General features: G+C 43.2%; 2 protein-coding genes across 2 annotated transcripts in view; both read right to left on the reverse strand.

Moving 5' to 3' along the window:
• Positions 1-5,762: 5,762 nt before the first annotated feature.
• On the reverse strand, positions 5,763-9,976 carry LOC139299136 (secretagogin-like). Its single transcript, XM_070922039.1, has 11 exons — positions 9,907-9,976; positions 8,895-8,965; positions 8,422-8,517; positions 8,162-8,251; positions 7,645-7,701; positions 7,450-7,527; positions 7,300-7,355; positions 7,098-7,143; positions 6,886-6,945; positions 6,359-6,427; positions 5,763-5,888 (listed from the first exon to the last, which is right to left on the reverse strand). The coding sequence occupies exons 1-11, from the start codon at positions 9,974-9,976 to the stop codon at positions 5,763-5,765; spliced, it is 819 nt and encodes a 272-aa protein (XP_070778140.1).
• Positions 9,977-10,208: 232 nt separating this feature from the next.
• Positions 10,209-15,566, reverse strand: part of LOC139298621 (F-actin-uncapping protein LRRC16A) — a 29,386-nt gene continuing 24,028 nt past the window's right edge. The window contains exons 34-38 of the mRNA XM_070921304.1: positions 15,442-15,484; positions 14,572-14,772; positions 14,278-14,415; positions 12,568-12,723; positions 10,209-12,312 (exon numbers count right to left, since the gene is read on the reverse strand). Coding sequence (XP_070777405.1) covers positions 12,188-12,312; positions 12,568-12,723; positions 14,278-14,415; positions 14,572-14,772; positions 15,442-15,484 — 663 coding nt within the window. The 3' untranslated portion in view covers positions 10,209-12,187. The remainder of the gene's footprint in view (positions 12,313-12,567; positions 12,724-14,277; positions 14,416-14,571; positions 14,773-15,441; positions 15,485-15,566) is intronic.

The raw sequence follows: 15,566 nt of genomic DNA on the forward strand, positions 1-15,566 counted from the left end.
CTCACCCTGAGGCTCAACACCCCATCGAATGAAAGAAACAAGGTGCTCTTTTCTGTTTCGCTGGGACTTTGGTGTCCCTGTACTGCAGTGGTGAACAACAGAGTTTCCACTACCGCAGCTGGGAGGGAAAACCTGCAGACTTTTGGCCCCGAATTGAAGATTTGCAGGCTGGACTGAAGCCAGCGCGGCTGACCGGTTTGCAGGAGGAAGATCTGGGATCAGATGGTGAAGCTGGCGGAGCTTCAAACACTCAAAGCTGTGTCATTTTAACCACACAGACTCGCTGCTTAATGACAGGGAGCAGCAACACACACACAACACACACACAACACACACACAACACACACTGCGCTCTGTGTTATTATCCCCCCAAACAGGAGAAGACTGAACTAATAACAGCTATCAGAGACAGGGGGAGAAAAAAGAGAAAGAGAAGAAGTGGGAGGAAAGTGAAAAGGCGAGGAGCTGGAGACTCGTGATTCACAGCATGTTAAATCGAGATCAGAAGGTATTTTAGGAGTCTCATCACTCTGCATTTCTTAAGTCATGTTTATTATCAGTTACGTTCACATCAATGCTCAGACAAAGAAACGAGAGACATCAGTGTCCATCTCCGCCTTTGAAAAGAGCATAGAAGAGACCTCCGAGTGCTAATAAGCTCCTGATTGGACCTCTGATGCTGCCAAAGGAAAAGTATCTGCTGTGATGTCACTGGTGGAGGCGTGGCCTGAAGTCGTGGCTCATAACATTTTAATTTGAAAAAATGTGAAACACAGAAACATGGTTAGCAACATTGATTGCTGTAATAAAAAATACACGCACAGATTAAAGCACATGGGTCAAAACGTGCTAAATAAGTATGTCCTCATATGAGGGCTGGGCTTTTACCAGGTGACACCAGGCGCCAGTGTCACGGCCCAAACTACTAAATAGAGATGCACAGGATGACTCCAGAGTCAGGTACAGGTACTTATGGTCTCCAGAGGATTCATCCTCCGCACCAAATTTCATGGCAATTTATCCAACAGTTGAGACAGACTGAATATTACTTACTGGGTTAAATGAATATTTCAGTCTGACGTGCGTTGAACGCCAGGCTTTTTGTACATGGTGAGTCATTCATTAGACAGATGTGCTGTCAAGCTGTTCTACCTGTATCTCTTAAGAGAAACCACCAAGTCTTTGCTGTCAAAGGACTCATCTAAAAAGGGATCTTATACTCTGGATTTAATTCCAATCGAGCATGAAGGCAGCAGATTTAATTACATGTTCAACCATAGAGCTGAACTGTGAAAGCAGCTGGATGTGAATTCTTTGGGTTCACTTTTGTCAAAATTCAAAGGACATTTTGCAGCCTCTTTCTGTCCAAGTGTTACTCTAATCAGCTGCTGCTTGGCCTCCTATGCCTGTTTTACAATGCACCGGGGGGGGGGGGGGGGGGGGGGGGGGGGCATTCAAAACCCCAACCCTGGCAATGTTGGCATCAAACCCCACCAGCTCTCAATCCTCAAACATCTTTATTTGTATAAAAAAAAAAAAAAAAAAACCCACACATCTTCACTAACCATAAGTAGTTGTTTGAACTGAGCAGCCAACGGCTGTGAATTTCAGACCACGGTAGAGATTTGGCAGACCTAGTCTTGACTCTGGATGCCCGTCCTCTATAATTTTCCTGAAATCAGCCACCTGCTTGGCAAACTGCCCATCTCCAGTTGGTTTTAGTCCTAATTTGAGCATTATTTCAGCAGCTGGGTAGGAAGAATGAAACTGCCTTTTCTTGGAGGTGAAAAGATTTACAAATTGAACAATCTGTTTGGAACATTAAGGTTTTGTACAAATACAATGAAACTGTCAAGTCAGTCAACAATTCTTTTGAGGTTTAGTTAGTTTAGACTCATGCTCAGTGCATCTTTGTGTTCTAGTAAAAATAATCTCAGTTGAAGTTCCTCATGAAAGTACTGTGAGCTACCACTTCAACGTCCTCATATCCTCATCAAGAGTATAGACCCGAACCAGGAAGAACCTCAGAGTTGAGTGTGGTGTAGAGCAAGTTCAAAGACATGACAGTTTGTCCTAAACTTAGTTTCAAATGACATCTGTGGACAGAAGTGCAGTTCAAAGTACTTTATTACAAGTCACAAAAACCTTCCAGGAAGAGGTCAGGAACCTGAAAACAGAAACACTGTTTAGCAAGTTTAAAAACACATTTACCTTTAAAATAAGATTCCTTATTTGAAAAGATTAGGTTAAAATTCAGCAAATATAAAAAGGCATGTGCACCTCCATTTAAAAATATACCACAATCCTTTACTCACTTCAGCATAACATTGTCTATATTAAAGATTTCAAAAACAAAGATGTAAAAGTTCACCCTTACGATACCTAGGGTTGACGAAGTCTGTTGTATACAGGCACCAGTTGTTGCCACCTGGGGTGGTGCACAGAAGCCATTGGAATTGGTCTATAACTTCTTGGACCAACCCCTTCCTGGGTAAGAGCAAAGTCCCACATGCCAGCTTTGCTTTGAGTCACACCGGGCTTGGCCGGGTAGCTCGGCTGCTGGGGCTTGGCCGGGTAGCTCGGCTGCTGGGGCTTGGCCGGGTAGCTCGGCTGCTGGGGCTTGGCCGGGTAGCTCGGCTGCTGGGGCTTGGCCGGGTAGCTCGGCTGCTGGGGCTTGGCCGGGTAGCTCGGCTGCTGGGGCTTGGCCGGGTAGCTCGGCTGCTGGGGCTTGGCCGGGTAGCTCGGCTGCTGGGGCTTGGCCGGGTAGCTCGGCTGCTGGGGCTTGGCCGGGTAGCTCGGCTGCTGGGGCTTGGCCGGGTAGCTCGGCTGCTGGGGCTTGGCCGGGTAGCTCGGCTGCTGGGGCTTGGCCGGGTAGCTCGGCTGCTGGGGCTTGGCCGGGTAGCTCGGCTGCTGGGGCTTGGCCGGGTAGCTCGGCTGCTGGGGCTTGGCCGGGTAGCTCGGCTGCTGGGGCTTGGCCGGGTAGCTCGGCTGCTGGGGCTTGGCCGGGTAGCTCGGCTGCTGGGGCTTGGCCGGGTAGCTCGGCTGCTGGGGCTTGGCCGGGTAGCTCGGCTGCTGGGGCTTGGCCGGGTAGCTCGGCTGCTGGGGCTTGGCCGGGTAGCTCGGCTGCTGGGGCTTGGCCGGGTAGCTCGGCTGCTGGGGCTTGGCCGGGTAGCTCGGCTGCTGGGGCTTGGCCGGGTAGCTCGGCTGCTGGGGCTTGGCCGGGTAGCTCGGCTGCTGGGGCTTGGCCGGGTAGCTCGGCTGCTGGGGCTTGGCCGGGTAGCTCGGCTGCTGGGGCTTGGCCGGGTAGCTCGGCTGCTGGGGCTTGGCCGGGTAGCTCGGCTGCTGGGGCTTGGCCGGGTAGCTCGGCTGCTGGGGCTTGGCCGGGTAGCTCGGCTGCTGGGGCTTGGCCGGGTAGCTCGGCTGCTGGGGCTTGGCCGGGTAGCTCGGCTGCTGGGGCTTGGCCGGGTAGCTCGGCTGCTGGGGCTTGGCCGGGTAGCTCGGCTGCTGGGGCTTGGCCGGGTAGCTCGGCTGCTGGGGCTTGGCCTCAGAATGCATCTCAATTCCGTAACTTGAAACGATACCCTTCTGTGGTAAAGCAGAGTCCCACATGCCAGCTTTGGTCTGGAAGACACCCTTTGCATTGAGGTTAGTTTGATAATGCGGCTGTTGTGGGTTTTGTCTGGGTTTTTGACGCATCAGTTGGCCAGGACTGTAACTAGAAACACTTCCCTGTGGACTGTAACCATTTACTTGCCTACCATAAGAACCACTATAACCTCCTGCAGCAGATGGAACACTTTCAGTGTAACTGGGTCCATAACTACTTCGAGAGTCTGAACTGGAAGAAGCAGGTTTGGAGCTTCTCGGGAAATCCTGAGCCAGTTCATAGTGAGGTTTAATGCCACTGGAACCTCCACTTCTGTAGCTGAGTGCTGGAAAGAGAAAACATGTACATGGTCAGTCTTGTGAAGAAGTTACAAGATGGAACTGCAGTTTGTGTAGCATGAATGCTTACCCTTTGCATGCTGCCCAAAGGCTAAGAGTGAGAGCAACAGCACCCTGAAAAACAAAGACAACATGAACAGAACAAAACCAGGTTTGTACAGTAATATAGCCACCAAAATACAGAAAACCTACCTCACAGAAAATCCAGGAGCCATTTTAAGAAAGGAGCCCACGGGACTTGTGCTGCTAGTAGGCAAAGGACAAAAATCACAAAGCTCCCTATTGCTTCAACCACACTGGCCCTTTTTAAGTGTTGGTACCTGAGTTAACGAATCACGTCTCACACTGATGAAGTAATTGGAATCAGTTTGGCGTCATCAGCTGAGTCCCCTCCGGCAACCCGGGCAGGTGTTTGCACTTTAGCTAATGAGCTACATTTCACCAGTCAGTTAATCACAGTAGTTCGTAGACCTGCTTCAAGGGTCAGTTCACCCAAATTACAAAAAAAAGACTTTCTCGCCCACCTCTTGTGGTATCTTGCCGTGTGGATAGTTTATGTTGCCACTGATGTGCATTGTTTTGTTTATGTGTTGTTGTTTTTTTTAGTATTTACATTATGTTTTTATTGTGTTTTGTGTTCAAGCGTGTTTTCCCTGGCTGCAACACAAATGTCCCCTTGAGGACAATAAATCTGAAGTTTAAGTAGTTTTTGTTGAGGTTCTGACATTTCTGTTGCACCCCAAATACATCAGAACCAAAAAAAAAGATTTGTTTGTGGTGCTCAATAGATTGAAAATGAACAAAAATACAACCCTTTCCACGTGGACTATTTCTTTAATAAGATAGTTGGAACTACAAAGTAGCTCTTTACCTAAAAATACTATGAAACATAATATAAACTTTACAAATTATTAAAACATTATAAAGTTGCTGCTCATGTTTTGTGCAACATGTTGTTCAGAAAACTTTTTTATGAGGTAAAAGAAAAGAGGATAGTATTTAGCATGTTCAGCCATTAATTTTAGGACACAATAAACAGAGCAACCAACTCAAGCAAGTTTAACTTTTTGCTGTATGTGAATATTAATTTTTAAACTCAGTTTCAACCTTTTCGTAACTGATCAAGTTGGTGTAATGACAAATCCCTGCTGGGTATATTCAGTATTTATTTCTCACTGCAGGGTCTCATGAAGTTCCTCATGCAGTATATAGACATATGTATTTATATTATAACACTGTAGGTGGTCTTAGTAGTACTGACTTTGACTTGCCCCTGGTATTGTGTCAGAGAAGTAAGACAGCTGACAAAGATTGAACACATTTTATTAACTGTCATTCATTTTTTACAATAACGTCACGCAAACACTGTTTCATATTCTAACACTTTACAAAGAAGCAGCATGCCATGCAGTCATGAAAACACCGACAGGATATGTTCATAATCTCAGAACTCAAAGCGTTATTTAAATCATGCTACAAATTATTTTGACCTCTGTTGGGTGTTTTAATACGGAAAAATATATAAAATTATGGAAACGTACTGTGTTTATATTAACGAGCATAAAATACGTAGATACATCGAGCAAAGTGAGAGGCAGTAAGAGAGGAGATACACTTCCAGACGTTAGGATGGGAGAAGGAATGAGTCCGGTGGGAGGAAAGAGAAGACAGGAGGAAAAAGGAAAAAGATGCACGTTGAAACTGAAAAATGGAGAGAAAAACAATAGAAGGAGTAGGAAGATGGAAGAGAGGAGGTTGAAAGTAAATAGTGACGCAGGAAAGAAAGAAAGAAAGGACAGAAGGAATAAAGTCACTTGTTAGCTGAGTTTGAGGCCGAGGCAGAGAGCCAGCTCGTTCTTCTGGATCTTTCCGTCTCCGTTGATGTCACAGTGACCCATCAGGGCTTTCCTGAACTTGTCCAGGTCTGTGCCACTGATGCTGGGCTGGAGGAGGGGAGAGGGTTAACGGAGAGGTCAGGGGTCAACGACTGCGTAACTCCTGATGGGTCAAAATGTCTCACGGTGAAATGACAGGGACAGGGACAGTGACTGCTTCGTGCTGACATCGTTAGACAGTCATTCTGAGCAGGTACAGACTTTTTACGCTGCAGCTTGTGTTACCATGGTAACAAACAAAAGAAAAGAAAAGCTGGGTCTCAGATGTCGCTGTATTATAAGGGCTCACATATTAAATTGGGTCTACACACAGCATTTAACCACGTAAATAAAAGCACAACTTCAGTTTGTGTGCAGATTAAAGAACCCCCCCCCCCCCTCGCCGCGTCAAGCTAGGCTAATAGTCTGCTAGCTGTAGCTTCATATTTACCATACAAACACGAGAACGCTATCAATCTTGTCATTTAACTCTTGGCTCAGCCTTCATTATCAGAGCTGAATGACACTCAAGTTTTTACCTTCACCAGCTCCATCATGTCCTTGACAAAGCCATCCACTTCAGGGCCCTCCAACGCACCTGTCTTACTCTACACACACACACACACACACACACAGAATAACCTCTTATAATCATCGGGAGTGATGAAAAACAAAACTATTCATATTAAAAGTGACGGCTGAAAACCAGCTTGAAGCAAAGTTCGTAAACTTAAATTTGAAATGTTGTAGCCACATACATCCCTGTGTATCTTATACAGGCATGATTTCTGGGTCTCGGGTGAGCAGATCAGAAGGCCACACTGTTCAGATTGTGTATAAAACCTCATGCTGATTTGTCTTTTAATTATTTCCCACTGCACGGTGAGGGAAGGTTAGCTAAAGACCTTACATTGTCAGTCACAATCAACATGCGATACTAACGCATATTCACAAAGCGTTATTTTATAGATTGAAGTGTGCATGATGAGGATGACCTGGACCTCCCGTCAGACAGTAAACAAGAACAAAAACTCAACAACAAACAAAAGTCTAAATTCAAACTTACAACGTCATAGTGAGCAAATATCTTCTCAAAGTCTCTCTTCCTGTCCTCTTGACTGCAAGCCTGTCATCAAATATAGCAAGTCAAACAATAAAACAGTGAGAATGAGACACTGGGAATGTCTACTGTTTGGCAGGGGTTCGTAAGACTCTTCCTCAGCAGATATCCAACTAAAGCTTCAAACATAAGATTAAAAAACATCTCAATAAACTTACGTCCATCTTAAACTTCAGTAAGAAGTTCTCTTTCAGGGCCAAGATTCTTGAGACAACAAGAAAGACAGAATTAGATTTTAAGAGTAAATTAGCAGATTGTTGACTGCATTTTTAAATAGAAATGTCATTGTAAGAGATGAAATTATATGTGATCACACAGCCATGAGAAAATCTGAAATCACATGACACAGATTAACAGTACCTGGCCAGGTCATTTAAGTCCAGTCTGCCGTCCCTATTTTTGTCAAACATCTTCATCTACAGGAGAAACAAGTCAGAACAGAAATAAGAAGACGTCAGCAGAGCTAATATGTGAAGAGCATAACCCCCCCCCCCCCCCCCCTCCTGCTACCATGGTGTCAGTGTACTCCTCCAGTTTGTCAGGGGTGATGGACTTCCTGTGTTGGAGGAACAGGTCCTGAAGGAAGCCCTGAAGGGACAAAAAAAAGACACGACTACTAAAACCAGGGACCGGGACCAGGAGCCAACATCCCGGTGACCACAGAAGGAATTAAAATCCCTGCAGTGCTCATCTACACTCAGTTACCTTGAGCTCAGTCGCTGAGATGTAGCCGCTGCTGTCTGTGTCATAGTTTCTCCAGATCTGACAGAAGAAAGACAACACAATAAATATTAGCTGAAGTTTGAGTCTGTGTTCATTACAACCCTCAATATATAAATCATGAACATCAGTTTGTCCTGATGGTGGCGCTAACAGCTCATGCACTGTCCAGACTGGAAAGAGGTTCATGCACAGTTTGCTTGTTAGATCATCATCATCATCATTTGTTTTGTACAGGTGGAAGTTACGACGTTAAGTCAGAGGGTCACCAAAGACATTAGGAATTTCATAAAAATCGAGCCAGTTTTCTATTTGGCATTACAGTTAGACTGAGGGGATAATAAATGAACATGATGTACATTAGCATGTTGGTGGTCATAAAGAGAGGTAACTGAGGTATCAAACCTGTAAGGTGCTGTTAGTACACATCATGTCTTCTGAACAAACACTTTTATATTCCCTGAACGTCCACTGTCCTCCTTCGATGACCTTTGACCCTCACCCTCATGAACTCCACGCTGTTGTCCAGCGGCGTCTCTCTGCGAAACAGAAGTAGGAAGTTCTCCTCCTCGGGCAGCATCATGGTGGCCAGCTGGAACAAGAATGTTTGGAACTGAAGACATCGTCGCCATGTTTTTCCATGTTCGACACCAACAGCTGACTATCATGCCTATTATACTATCAAGACTTTGTGACCTGAACTCGCGGGCTGGAAATATCTGTACATACACAGAAACATGTCAGAGGATTAGCTAATTGTACCTCTTGTATCTGCAGACGTCCGTCAGCTGCGGTGTCGTAAGCAGACATGAATCTTTCTCTCAGCCGTCTGATTTTGTCCTCAGTTATCGCCTCCCTCTGGAAACAACATGACTTCAGCTGTCACTTCAATTTAATGGTGATGTCCTCATTTGACATTTTAGAAAATGAATGATGAATGGATGTCAGTGTATTTTGATACGTACTACTACGGAGCACACTAAAAACTCATTTTTAAAGCCACCATGTGTACATTTAGACATTTCTGACTTTGGTGCCCCCCGGTGGTAGCTTTTAATAAAACACTGTGGCAGAGAGCAATGATCATGGACAGATCTCTATCTGAGGACACTGAAAATTAAAAGCCTCTTTTTCTACAAACAGAAAATTGGGCCATGATAATACGTTCAAGGTACAAAGTGGCTTTAGGAGTAAAAAGATGGTTGGAAGACTGCAGCATCATATTTTCTCTTTACCTTCATCCCAAATTTTCCCAGCATGTGTTGAAAGAAGGCGTCCAGCTCTTTTCCTTCGATGTAACCGTTATCTAAAAACACAGCCAGACATCTTATCAAGTCGTCTGGATACAGCAGCTTACCGGAATATAACGCAGTAGAAGTTATTATACTTTAACTTCTGTGAAAGTGTAAAATTGCTTGTTTGTGGATTCTTTTTTCAAGTTTTTACAATAGAAAATAAACAAATAATGTTTACACCAGTTGATTTGCTTCTGGCTAGCAAGGGAAGCTAGCAAAGTAGCAAGCAAAGAGGAAACAATATCAACCCAGTGTTTCCTGGGTGGTTGAGTTTCTAACAGATTACCGTCAGTGGTGGAAGAACTACTCAGATCTTTTACTTAAGTAAAAATAGCAGAAAATACTCTACAAGTAATATTTTTTTTTGTATTAGCATCAAAATATACTTAAAGTACCAAAAGTAAAAGTACTCATTTTGCAGAATGGCTTATTTCAGAAAAATAACTTCCACCCCCATCAGGGACCATTATCAGGGTCTTGCTCAAGGACATCTGGACTTATGGAGGTGGGGATTCAACCTCCAAAGCCTTTGACTAATGGTCAACCTGTAGTCCTGTAGTCCACTTTTTATTCTACAAAGTCAAACTTCAGGGTTAAAATGAGCCCAGACCTTTGACTTTATTGATGAAATGTTAAATATTAACTGTTGAATGAGTTTTCGTAAGAATATCTGGACACATTCTACAGAAGCAGAAGACAGCTGTTGACCTACAGCTTCAGTAGCAGGTATAAACCTGCATTTAAATAGCCGTCTATTGATGCCATGAAACTGAAGACAAACTTGATCAACATCAGTTGAATGTCGTCTCTGAACTCATGAACCAGTTCATGCAGTCTGTGTTGTTTGTGACACATTTCAGGTACATTAAATGACATTTTCTACTCAGTTTAAATACTGGAGGTGGTACTGAGTAAACTGACATCGGACTCATTAAAACTCTTCTCTTCTTACCGTCTACGTCGAAATGTTGCCAGATCTGTAAGAAACCTGCAGCGTCCAGGCTGTCCAAGGCACTGTCCATGGTTCTGAGGACCAGTCCGGGGGTCGAGCTGGTGACAACAAAACAAAGCTAAACGAAGAGACGATCTGTTATCCACTCAAATAAAATGTATTCTGATGTCACCTTCAGGCGTCTCCTGAAGTCTGCGAAATGAGACGAAGGACGGATTCAACAGCTTGTATAAGAAGAGAGAGAGCGAGCGAGAGACAGTGAGAGAGAGTGAGGGAGAGAGAGTAAGGGGAGGGAGAGTCTGAACAGTAAAACAGTATTTATTGGTATAAACATACAAATACAGAAACATTTGATGTCACATTTCCAGGCTTGTAGGCCCACTGGCATATAAACAATAAAACACATTATTTAAAAAGCTGATTTTTAAAAATAATGACAGAATATTTCCCAATAAAATGAAAACCATCACCATGTATCTTCATCTGATAATAAATCAGATCTTCTGCTCATAATACAATATTTAACTGATATAAACCCCATTTATTTTATACACAGAACCGTAAACACACAGGGATGTTAGTACGTATTTACATATTTACATCCATACATAATACATGTGCAGCAGTACATGATCTGACAGAAATCAGCGTGTAATAAGCCGAAGTGTCGAGATGTTAAATAAGGATCTCTCATGTTTTTTATATTAACTATTGATCATCTCACAGTGGACATCTTGATTTGTGACAGCAGAAAATAAAAGAGTTGAAGTCCAATCGTCTTCTGTGGAAAGAAAAGTAGTCATTTTTGCAGGTTTTAGCTTTTGGCAGAAATCATTTCATTGGTTAAATCAAACCTCAGTGGGTGGAGCCACAAAGGAAATACCTCTTTTTGTCTCCACCCTCTGAGTCTCTGCTGTGTTCACGTCACGGATGGACAGAAGTGAAGACTCCTATGTTTTATGTCCTTCTACACTGTAAAGATCTCCTTAAATCTAATGTTGTTAAAACTCGGTTAGTTCGATTAGTTTGATTCCGATGATCTTCCTTCAACAACTTTGTTGAATTAACCGGGATTTTCTCGACTCTGATACAACAAACTTATTCTGTCTTCATGAAATGCAGAGACTCGTTTAAATGACCTGAACTGAATCTCAGCTCATTAAAAAACCTTTGAGGGGAACCTGACGTTAAATATTTTCTACAGTGTAAGAAATAATAGTTTGACAAAATAATCTTAGCTCAAGGCCCACTTGCTATATTTACCCGGAGCTTTCACCCACATGCTTATGAGTATACACTGTATATTAAGCCATCATCATCTTGTGATGAAGACCTTGAGATGCAGTTGAAAGCTGCAGAAAAAGCAGATGACACAAAGAATGTTAAAAATAAACCCGACACGTCCCTGGCTAACGACATCGACAACAAAACGTTTGCATTATATTCAATAACATTAAACTTATGGCTTATTATTATATATTCTTTTTTACATACAGCCAATTCTAATGGAAACATGTCTGTTTCCTTGAAATGGAATAAAACCGTCAGGTCAGCATCATTAGCAGTCACGGACATTATGATTATTATCAACATTAAAACATAAAACGGACTGATTGTTTCGTTGCGTTAACTCTTTGGTTTCTGACACTCGACTTATTTTTCTGCTACCAGCTGCTCCTGATTTTGGCTTTTGCTGATTTGTGGACAGTTTACTGTTGCAAGACAAGACAAGGAGTGAATGTTTACAGGATAAACTTATTTAGATCTCCAGAAGATCTGCTGCTTACTCGCTCACTTACCAGCTACAGTTCACCCAGAACAGAAATACAGTAAAACCAAACTGCTTCAATCTGGACCCACTTAGACTCATTGTCCTCAGTGCTTTGGACTAACTGAGCTTTTTATAGCTGGACCTGGTTATTTAAGCATCTCCAGATTATCTCTGTACCTGATAAAACCCATCTGGTCTGCTCTTTACGGTCCTATTAGAGCTGTTGACAGAGAAGATAATGGAGCTGTTTTGGCGTCCTTTTGGCTGAACAGCTGGAACTGATCCAAGGTCAGGGAACTCCACCGATAACAGCATGACGCGCAAAACACCTTACAGTGTCCCCTCCGCCCACATGTGCCTCACCAGGACTTGTAAAAAGAAAAAAAAAAAAGCAATCATTATCCCGTCTCTGCTTTTGGCTGTATGTATGTGATTGACCTCCTTAAAGTTCCTCCGGCGTGGAGAGGACAGTCGAGAAGGACTCGAGAGACTGTAAACGTCTCGGTGGTATCAGACCGACGGAGTGTCGTCGCACTCATCCTCTGATTTGTTGTCAGACTTGAGATCAGCAGCCGGAGACGGAAGCTCCTCCTCAGCTGGACTGAGATCTGTGACTGCCAGAGATGGAGGCCTCACTGAAGAGAGAGAGAGAGAATATAGATGAAGAACTGTAAGGAGGTAACGTCCTGAGTATATATTGTATGACAGAAGGAAAATGGAAGGAGCGTTCACATTGACAACCATGGCTCTGCATACTGTACTCTACTGTACTGTACTATACTGTACTGTACTGTACTGTACTATACTGTACTGTACTGTACTGCTAGCCTGAGCTACTAGATGTGTTGAACCAGGATTTATTAGATGGACAAAGCTGTGATTAGTCGGACCGTTGGCGGGGAGGGACTTGGCTCGCTCTCGGTTGTCCTCCTTCGCAGCGGGGGGACTGGCTGAACTCTTCAGAGACGACCACTGTCTGCCCCCGGCGGCGGGTTCAACCGCTGCACTGGGCGGCTCGAACGCATCGCCATCCGCGGGAAACTCCACTGCAGGCAAAGAAGTGTTAAGATATATATTAAGAAATAAAACACGTATACTTATTCTATACTGTTCCCTAACGGGGACCGACAACACAAACAATACATCTATTAGAAAACATGCAACGTTCATGTTAAGACTGGCTGAGTTCAGGTTTACGTAATAAAAGGAGGAAAGATTCCAACTCTTTCAGACTGACTGAAATTTTAAAATGAGGTACCTCTCAAAATGATGAAGGACCGGATCCTCTGACTTTCACAGAAATGAACAACTTCATCTTCTTATTTTGGCCAAAATGGACACAAAAAATGATTTGGATAAACGTTTAGTATTATTTTGTTATGTGACAATGTTTTACAATAAGCTTTATTTTTCTGTTGACCATGTGACTGCATGTATTCTTAACACTGTGTTAACTGAAATACACTTTGTCACAGTTTGTGAAGTGAAGTGTGTAATAAACGCCTCTTAAAATGCGTAAAGGACCTTTTTTTACTGTCACTTTGATTTTAAAAACACATCTTTGTGCACAACAATCACAACAGACAACTCGCCTTTTTGATTACATAGAAGAATCGCTGTTTTAAGGAAAAACACGGAGTTCCTGTGAGAGTTAATTACACAAGTCGAGTGTTACTATAAAATCACACACTGACACTTGGACACGTCAAGTACAGGCTAGGACCTTTGCTTCAGATGTACTGTGTGTGGAGGCGTCAAATATGGCCTTGAAAGTATTCATTAAACAAGCTGTCACCTGTTAAATTGAGTGTTATATTTTCGGCTTTGCTCCGGCTCACACAGCGCGCTGAGTCATGCAACCTTCATCATTAAGAAAGAACCTATAACAGTGAAATATCTCAGCAACCAAGGCTGCCTGACGTCCTTTCAGGACTCTGCAGATGCATTTTTCATTTCTCTTTTCGCCCTATAATGTTTTGTGGACTTGATTTGTTTATATAATGGTGAAATAATGCAAATAGAAAACACAAAGCACAAATACAGAATCGTTGTGTTCGCCATGAAATGCAGGAATGCTAAGCTAAATGTGGCTAGGTTTTCGTTTTGGGATCAGAATCACTGCAACAAACAAAGTGAATTCAGGAACTCAGAAAGAACAAATAATCAGTATTAGCATATTACAACATGATCTGACATATCTTCTTACGTTTGTGAAAATAAGTGTTTTTAATTGGATGTATTTATAATAATGTATTTATAATAAGTAGATAGATCAGTAGCATATAATCATGGAAGGCCCAGTGACCAACAAACATCAAGGAGAGACAGTTCCTTCATTAGGACACTAATGTCCCCACAATGTGACATATTTCAATAAAATACGACCAATATCAGACTACAGCCACTACTAATACTTCTGACTAATCCTTCAAGTACTGGTTTTAGCTAAAACTGACTTGGACAGCGTTTGTTTTTTTCAGCCAAGTCATGATGTGATTCTTTCAGTTCTTTCAGTCAACGTGTTCTCTGTTCTTTATTAAATTATTGCTAATATCAAACTACTAATGCCTTGATTACAAACGTCAGAAAGAGATACCAACCGTCCTGTGGGGACAGCGGCGCTGCAGGGTTGCTGCTGGTGCTCTCTCTCTCCTGCTCTGACGGCGCCCTCTTCAGGCGAGGAGCAGGAAGTGGTCCTTTGGCAGACGAGTTGCCTGCAGGAGCCTCAGCAGAGTCATCTGAGAAACGTCAGATTAATAGTTGAGTTGATTCTCAGTACAAATACACACATATAGGAATTAAACTCCTGCTTGTGGTAATACAGATACTTTGAAACAATAACAGCTTCTCATGTCTGCCTGATGCTTCACAGTTGATACCCAGTCTTTGCCTACCGAAGGTGTAGGTGCTGCTCGTCCTGGGACTGGTTGGACTGGCAGGACTGAGGGGCACAGAGGTGCGGGCCGTCAGAGGGGGTTTGGTGGACTGGGGTGGGGGCGGTTTGGGGGTGATACTGGGAGGTTTTGACCTGGGAGTTGGCTCTGGTCTGGACTCATCAGCGTCTGCTGGGACAACTGGATGGACGTCTGACTTGGCTACAGAAGAACGACAGAGACAGTTCAGGAGTCATGAAGACTCATGATGACAAACTCCACCATGAGCTCCTACTGATTTAGATTTAGTGTAATTATTGTGAACTGTGACCTAATTACTGTGGAACCTTCACAAGCTAATTCAATTTCAATTCAATTCAATTTTATTTATATAGCGCCAAATCACAACAAAAAGTCATCTCATGACACTTTACAAATAGAGCAGGTCTAGACTCTTTATAATGTTATTACAGAGACCAACAGGTCCCACCATGAGCAAGCACTTTGGAGACAGCGGAGGGGGGGGGGGGCAGACAGACAGACAGACAGACAGAGATGTATGGCAGCACTGGCAGTAGCCATAGCAGCTATAATTATAATAATAATGGAAATATGACTATGACTATATATGACTGATAATAGTAGTTACAGCTGTAATAATAACTGAGATATGATTAATAATAGCAATAACAACTTTAATAGTAACAGAACTACGACTAAAAATAATAACTGTAGTGATCAGACTCAAGCGGGCCCAAGCTGCAGATCTCATATTGTCAAGTCAGGTGGAGTCAGTTTTCAAGATATATATGTGGTGAAACATTTAACCGTCTAAGAATGTTAGAAAATCCAAAATAAGTTCACAGGTCACAACATATTCAAGAAACTCACCTTTGTCACCGTCCACCTTGTCCTGCAGTGATGGCGACTCGGACTGAAAACAGAGATCTTATTATAACAATAATAATGTCACTGAATGAAGGACTTCACATATTCTTCTTCTTCTTCTTCACATA

This window comes from Enoplosus armatus, chromosome 16 (assembly GCF_043641665.1).
Source record: "Enoplosus armatus isolate fEnoArm2 chromosome 16, fEnoArm2.hap1, whole genome shotgun sequence".
In the NCBI taxonomy this organism is placed as follows: domain Eukaryota; kingdom Metazoa; phylum Chordata; class Actinopteri; order Centrarchiformes; family Enoplosidae; genus Enoplosus; species Enoplosus armatus.

Excerpts from the sequence above, each read along its gene's own strand:
- LOC139299136 (XM_070922039.1), bottom strand. The coding sequence starts at position 9,976 with ATGGACAGTGCCTTGGACAGCCTGGACGCTGCAGGTTTCTTACAGATC. Across the intron at positions 7,528-7,644 it reads TCTCAGCGACTGAGCTCAAG|GGCTTCCTTCAGGACCTGTT; the intron begins GTAACTGAGTGT and ends TTGTCCCTTCAG. Across the intron at positions 6,428-6,885 it reads TATTTGCTCACTATGACGTT|AGTAAGACAGGTGCGTTGGA; the intron begins GTAAGTTTGAAT and ends GTGTGTGTGTAG.